Source organism: Akebia trifoliata, chromosome 14 (genome assembly GCF_017979445.1).
Source record: "Akebia trifoliata isolate Shusen 1 chromosome 14, ASM1797944v1, whole genome shotgun sequence".
In the NCBI taxonomy this organism is placed as follows: domain Eukaryota; kingdom Viridiplantae; phylum Streptophyta; class Magnoliopsida; order Ranunculales; family Lardizabalaceae; genus Akebia; species Akebia trifoliata.
This window is the reverse complement of record NC_141388.1, coordinates 27,866,555-27,873,952: the sequence shown is the minus strand read 5'-3', so window position 1 is coordinate 27,873,952 and position 7,398 is coordinate 27,866,555. Positions and strand designations below refer to the sequence as shown.

Here is a 7,398-nt window from a genome sequence, read left to right as displayed (position 1 = left end):
TAGCAATCTATTTTTACAAAATATTTTACCAATTCCGTGTTGATCACAACTCCGTGCTGATGTAATCCTCTTTTTCAAAATATTTTACCAACTTTGTGTTGATACCAACTCCGTATTGATGTAATCATTTTTTAATTATACCAATTCCATGTTGATGTTAGCTCCGTACTAATGTAATAATTTTTTAAATTATATCAACTCCGTGTTGATGTTAGCTTCGTGCTGATGTAATCATGTTTTTAACTATGCCAACTCTGTGTTGATGCCAGCTCTGTGCTGATGTAATCATTTTTTCAAATTATACCAATACTATATTGCTGCCAGTCATGTGCTGATGTAATTATTTTTTCAAAAATCATATGAACTTCGTGTTGATGCCAACTTCGTACTGATACCACCTCTGTGCTGATATAATAATTTATTGATGTAACTTTATGCTGATGTGATCACTTTTTCAAATTATACTAACTCCATGTTGATGCCAGCTTCGTGTTGATGTAATCCCTTTGCCAAAATATTTTACCAACTCCGTGTTGATGCTAGCTACGTGTTGATGTAAGCATTTTTTTATTATGCCAACTCCGCTTATGAGACATCCTCATCTCCTCCAATCGATCATAGTGGTAGAAAAAATGAAAATAAGAAGACCTCACTTGAACCAAAGGCATGGCATGAGCTCTTTTAGCAATCTATTGTATCCAAAACCAATAATTAAGAAAGGAATAGGTAGGAAATACAGGATAGTCAAAAGTCACCATGTTCTTCCAAGCTTTCTCTAGTTGATTCGCGCAACTACCACGAGGGAGGAGGAAAAAATGACCCAATTAACTCACCAAAATTTCCATGACTTATTATATACCCTGTTTTTTACCAAATAATCTCAACGCACGAAAAGTAATGTAGTGAATAGCCTCGGTCAAACTGATCATTATGGCAAAACAACTCCGTATGGCAAAACAACTCCGTGAAGAGGAAATCATAGGCGAGCCGAAGGCTGGAAGGTGCCTAACCAACGTATCTCGTCATTAGGCATATGTTGCAAACTTTTGAACCAACCTAACTTGACGTCAAAACGGGCTGGGAGCTCTTTCTTGTTCATCAAAACCACTAGATCAACATGGACGATGAAAGGATGACTAATGGTTTCCATTGAAACAAAATGATCAAGGAACCAAAGCTGCACAAAAAGGGAAGTCAACTCTAGTCACAATGTTTTAGAATTTAAAATGGGCAAAATGACGACCTTACCTACAACAGTGGACCACACCCATGACACACTTGCTCTCTCCCGCTCGAACAAGTTGTGAGGTATAAATAGGTTTCTCCTAAAAGCATAAGAGTAAGTCTGAAACCTTGTCGAACTTAATCGAGTACTCTTATCAAAGTCAGATTCATATACTCATCGTTCCAAGGGAACAAGAGTTGATTCATCACTACTAAGGTCAAAATGTCAAATCGAGATAAGGAATCTACGTCCTCAAGCTATCGTAGCAAAAATCTTAAAAACCTCGAAAAGATTTGAATTCCCATCGATACGCTCTAATTATTGTTTTGAGACCCTAAATAATCCCGACACTTCTTTTTATAGCATTCATGCAAAGGTGGTAAGACTACCTGAGGTGATTGACAAAGGCCGAGAATGTGTTCAAACTCTTCAATCGTATGAGTCATCTCCTTATCTCCAAAATGAAATAACTTGAGTTCCGGGATCCAAAATCCCATATGAGCTTCTATCAAGTCCCATGTAATGGTAACCTTCGACAAAGAGAAAGTGAACCCAAGCTTATTGGAGTCCCACCTAACCCTCTCTTAATGAGTCATAGAGTTAAGTCATTGATGCAAAAATGGGTCAACAATGACGTACCTTTTAAGATTTGGAAGATTGGGACCACTTTCAAGAGTGAGAGATGAGTTTTTGACTGTAAGATTGAAGTTGGTTGATTTTTGAAATGGGCCTTTTGATTTCTTTGACCTCGTGGTGCGACTTCTCATCAACAAATTCATCAAACTAAATCGGTATTTTTGAAATTTTTCTGAGCAAAATCCTTGGGCCTATGCAAATAAGGATTTCATATATTTTTTACAGTTCTTTGCACATAATTTCTACAAAGAGGGGCAATTGTAGACATGCAAATTTAATTGGACACTGGACGCAAAATACCCCCAAAAATTGGAATGGGCCCTCAAAGCCCAAGCCTTCAAAAATTTATTTCTTTTTCAATAAATGGCCCAAGGCCCTTCCCACGTGGCCTATGAACCAAAGATTCCACACCACTCCTCTCATCTCTCAACCCATCCCAACCTTAATCCAAATCGATTACTATTCAACTCACAATCCATTATTATACCCAAGCCCAACCTACAACCTATGTCCATTTGACTCAACCCAACACACTATACATATTCAACTAATTACCCAACTATTCTACCCAAGCCCCATTCTCAAACCAATCCCAACATCACTACCAAACACTTAAGATTATCAAGGTGGGAGTCACCACCTCAATTCACCTCCCTCATTTAACTACCTACCCCTATCACCTATCTCTAAAAAATAATCTACACACATCACGTTTCTCTAACCTACCTATCATCATTCCTTACAAACCCACCTTCACATGCCAAATCCACACCCCTCATCTCCAATCAAACATTCATTCTCTCCAATTAACTCACCTAAACCTCTAATCTCCACACATCTTGACTCATGTCACCACCTCTTTTATCCTTTCAAAGCTTAATCAATCACCATGTTACACCCCCATTCTTTTAAACCAAAAACTACTCCTCTTCAACTTATTAAGCACTCAACCAACAAATCACTCTCTTACATCCACACTCTCTCAACTAAACACCACTCATTTCACTTCACTTAATACTCAACCCAAATGGGTTGAAAAATTCAACCCATTTGGGTCACAAATAACCCATTTAACTCCTTTCCACAAATACCCTTCTATCATCCTCAATTTACAAATACCGTTTTTTTCACAATTCTCAAACCATTCTACTCATTTTTCATTAATTCACCCAATTCTACTCCTAAAAATTACTCTCCAAATCGTGTGAAACCTCCTTTACTCTCAATTCACAACCACTAATGAAAAACTAAGAAAAATACTCTCTCATTCTCAACCCTTTACTCTAAATACTCTACTTTCAACTCATAATTCACTCTTAATTCTCTACTTATTCTCAAGTAAATCAAGATCAAATTAAAGAAGCATCTTTGAAGATTAAAGAAGATCAAAACAAGATCAAGGTGGGTTTTGGACAAAAGAGAAACACCCTCCTTCTCCCCCTTCTCTCTCCTCCAACTTTTCCTTTTCTACTCCCCCCTTCTCTGCACCCATGCACACACCATGAAAAGTTTGAGCCATTGAAGGGCCATTTTTTCAATAAAGGTAGTCTTCAATGGTTTAAACCAACATCAAAGTCCCTCGCACTCAATGGCACATATCAGATCTTTTCAACTTTTTTTATATTTTAAATGGACCAAATCTAAGGTTATCACCGACGGTGGAGGGAGTAGGGTGCCTAACACATTCCCTACTCCCTAATATGGATCCCCTTACCTAGATCCAAAGTTGAACCAATGAGCCCTATCCATACGAGTGTCACTAAATGCCAAAACAATACTTTTTCAAAAAATTACAACCCGATGACCAGTCATACCCTTTTACAAAAAAAAGGGTGGCGACTCCAAAACACCAAATTAATTGAGATATTGAAAATGAAAATCTCGTGTCCACAAAGTTTACCCTATATTCTCGAAAAAACATACCTTTTGTGTGTTGTTCTTCTCTTATCTATAGAGATTTCTCCATGATCTTTTGGACTTCTTTTAATATCATCTTCCCTAAAATTCGATGTATTAGTTGGAATGTATTTCCCTTTTTTTCAAGTCTAGATTCACGAAACTTATATTTAATAACAACCTCCTCAAATCTAGGAAAATCCCTAATTTTTCGTCCCACTAATCTTGTATATTTTGGGGTTCATTTTAGGTACACCTCCCTAATTCCGTGTTTTGACTTGGGACTTGACTCTTTTAAATCTATCGAACTCAGATACTTGGACGTCTTTTCGTATTCTTGGGATTCAATTCGTATTAATGCCACGTGTCGTGATCTCAAGATTCTACTAGAATGATTATCCACAGTATGCTACATGTGGTGATGCACAATGGAAAGGCACTGCTCATTTGTTAAAACTTATCAGAATTGTATGAAAACAAACAAATGAAAGGCTTAGATATCAATCCCATACATGATATACCCTGACTTGAAAAATGTTGTGTCCAAACAGGTCCTAATATTTCTTATTAGAATTAAATCCCTGAATTGAAATTTAGTATTTCTTGGATACTAATGTATCATTATATTTATTTTCATATCAAATCACTTAAGGGTGTCATGGGGTACTATTAAATTTGATTTCGTACAATTGACACTACAATCTTATCAAACAGAAGATTGCAATTAATGGATCTCATAACGATGATGTTTGTCGGGAGCAAATCCTCTTGAGTAGTTTGTCCCTGTAGTGGATTTTGATAGTTGAAGAAGCGCCACATCACCAAGACAAAAAAAAAAATCAGTGCGTTCAAAAATTGAAGTTTGGGGACTTACATTTTCAAAGCTTACAATTAGATTCAAATTTTTATTTTTATTTTTTGTAATTTTTCTTTTTTGAATCTAATCTACAACATGATCCTTATACGTTGGAGTGTTTGGAGTTTCTTTTCCATTTGTCAATGTCTACCATTTAAAGTTCACTACATAAAACTACAGGGAAGAAGTACTACAGATCGAACATCCCCTCCTATGTTTGTTTGTGTTCATGATGATCATCATTGTATGTTTGTCGATGTTTCATGAAATAAAAAACAAACAGATCAAATGAAATCTTTACCTAAAACTATAGTTTTCTGTTTACGCAACAGAAAATTACATGACCGATGAAATAAAAAACAAACAGACCAAACGAAACCTTTACCTAAGACACAAACACACACGAAGAGAAATTAAAAAAGACTCAGGATCAACTATGGTGTCCCATTCCTATAAAAATAGGTACCATGGGATATTGGTGTTTACAATATCTCGGTCTATTAACCAAATCGTGCATAGAGCTAATCTGTCTTTTACCAATCAAAACATGCCACGTAAAAGTTAAAAAAAGCAATAATGTTGCTGGTTGGGGGTTGACAGGAGTGGGTGGGGTGACAGAGGATATGTGCTAAGTTGATGCCACGACGTCATATGTACTGAAAACTGGAACTGCTCCCAAATTTTTTTTGAGTGAACACACATGACGTCATGCCATGGATATCAGGTTAGCAACAAAAACTTTGGAAACGCTGAAAAGTCAACCCATCATTTTTTTCATCTCCACCACAAGGTCTGTTACAAACCTCTTGTTGACCTCTTTGTCCACTAAAAATTTCCTCCACTTCTCCTGATTCGCACTGATAGATTTACCTGGTTCTTTGTTCACCTGCAACATCACTCTCTTCACGGCCATAGACAAATCCTCCTTCCAAAAATACCCCTCTTCCTCATCCCTAATTACCTCCACCCCAGCCTTCATATCCCCACTCACGAGCTTCGCGTTCAAAAACTGATCACCCTTAAATGGCAATAAAACCAACTTACAATCGTTTACCAAACCCTCCGTAACAGAACTGAATCCAGAGTGGCAAACGAAGCAACCAACGCTATCGTGCGCCAGGATGAGTTGTTGCTGAACCCATCCCGTGTGCACCACTCCCTTATCCTTCACCCTCTCTTGGAACCCCTCAGGAAGTACAGATTTCAACTTTACCTCTCTGTCCTCTCCAAGAGGAAAATTCAACACAACAAAGAAGGGTAGATCCGTCATTTCCAATCCAAGTACTAACTCTTTAATCTGCTCATCTTTTAGAAATGTTTCGCTCCCAAAAGAACAGAAAACCACCGATTTCGAAGGGCATGAGTCCAACCACTTTGACCATTTCTGGTCCAAAACCCCAGTTGGCGGTTCGGGTACAACTGGACCGGCTAAAAGAACCGGTTTACCGTGCTGGGTCTTGATGAAATCTATGTAAGGTGCTTCAATCTCGTTACAGCTCTTGATTACTATAGCTGTGCAAGATTTCATGCAACTGGTAACACGATCGTACACGCTTAAGCCGCCATGAAAGCTTTTGAACACGTACAAGAAGTCTCGAGCCTCGTAAGTTTTCAAAGATTTGATTGAGGTTGGAGGGAATCCAGGTGGAGGTTTTTTCATGTCATTTAGGGTTTGTGAAGACACCCTAGTAGGGATGGTGAGATAAGCTGTGGCGATAGCACTGAAGACAGAGAAAAATAAGGTTTTAATGTCGAGTTGTGAAGCGAGGTCGGGAAGCCATTGATGGGCGAAATCGAAGAAGACGAAATTGGGTTTGAGGTCTGTGAGGAGGGATTTGATTTGAGGTTGCATTTGGTCTATAGCTGTCTTGAGGAGCTCGGCCATGGCAGGTGTCATGTCGGCTGTGCTTTGCAGGGAAGGAGGAAGACCTTCAACGATTGGGATTTGAAGAGGGATTATTTCGATGTGGGGGCCAGGATGGAGAGAGGATGAGATGCGTTGGATGTTTGATGGAGCTGAGAAGAAAGAGATACGAACTCCATTGCAGGAGAGCTTGTTGGCGAGCTGTATGAATGGGCTTATATGACCGAAAGCGAAAAAAGGGAACATTACAGCGTGAATTGGAGAAGAAATCAGGTTTTGATTTTCCATTTCTCTCTCTCTCTCTCTCTCTGCACATACTCAGCTTTCCTTCTTGTTGGATATTTATAAGTGGGGATCCACTCTTTTTTACTATAGTACCCTGCTGCGGTACATTTTAAATGGTTGAGCTGACGCTACGTCTTCGATACTATTTTTACAATTCCCTCGTCTCTTTTCTTGTTTATCTTCTAGCAGATTTTTTTTTTTTGACATGGGGAGAAGTTGGAATCTGTTTAATTTTGAGTATTGGTATTGTAGAAGCAATTTTTCGTTCTACCTCGAGAAACTCTTCAAATTTTTTTTAGTTCAGTAGGACCTGCAACAGGATCGCTCCGACGATCAAGTTAGAATTAGTGCCGAGATATTAAAAACTTCTCTGACTAGAATTTTTCTAACCTTTAATTTGAATTGCTCTTGGGTATTTATAGGAATTCTGACTAGTGGATTTCTTCTGAGGTATTAGTGATGATTAGTGCCAGAGTTATTGCACCTGCCCTCTGACCTGACAACTATAGGAGTTAACACAATTGCTCTGACAGCTCTGGGGCGGTTGCAACCGATCTGTCAGGCCATGAGTTGTCACATCTATATTTTCCTTGTCAGTGCTTTTAACCTGTCAAATCACCAGCTCGGCATGACATG

General features: G+C 38.4%; 1 protein-coding gene across 1 annotated transcript; it reads right to left on the bottom strand.

Annotated features, from left to right (window-relative positions):
* Positions 1–4,786: 4,786 nt before the first annotated feature.
* On the bottom strand, positions 4,787–6,781 carry LOC147386658 (anthocyanidin-3-O-glucoside rhamnosyltransferase-like). The gene has a single exon (XM_086424294.1). It carries the CDS (start codon positions 6,763–6,765, stop codon positions 5,371–5,373), a length of 1,395 nt encoding a protein of 464 aa, XP_086280420.1. The 5' UTR covers positions 6,766–6,781; the 3' UTR covers positions 4,787–5,370.
* Between the last annotated feature and the right edge of the window lie 617 nt (positions 6,782–7,398).

Bases quoted from the DNA above. Each gene is read 5' to 3' on its own strand.
- LOC147386658 (XM_086424294.1), bottom strand. From the start codon at position 6,765: ATGGAAAATCAAAACCTGATTTCTTCTCCAATTCACGCTGTAATGTTC.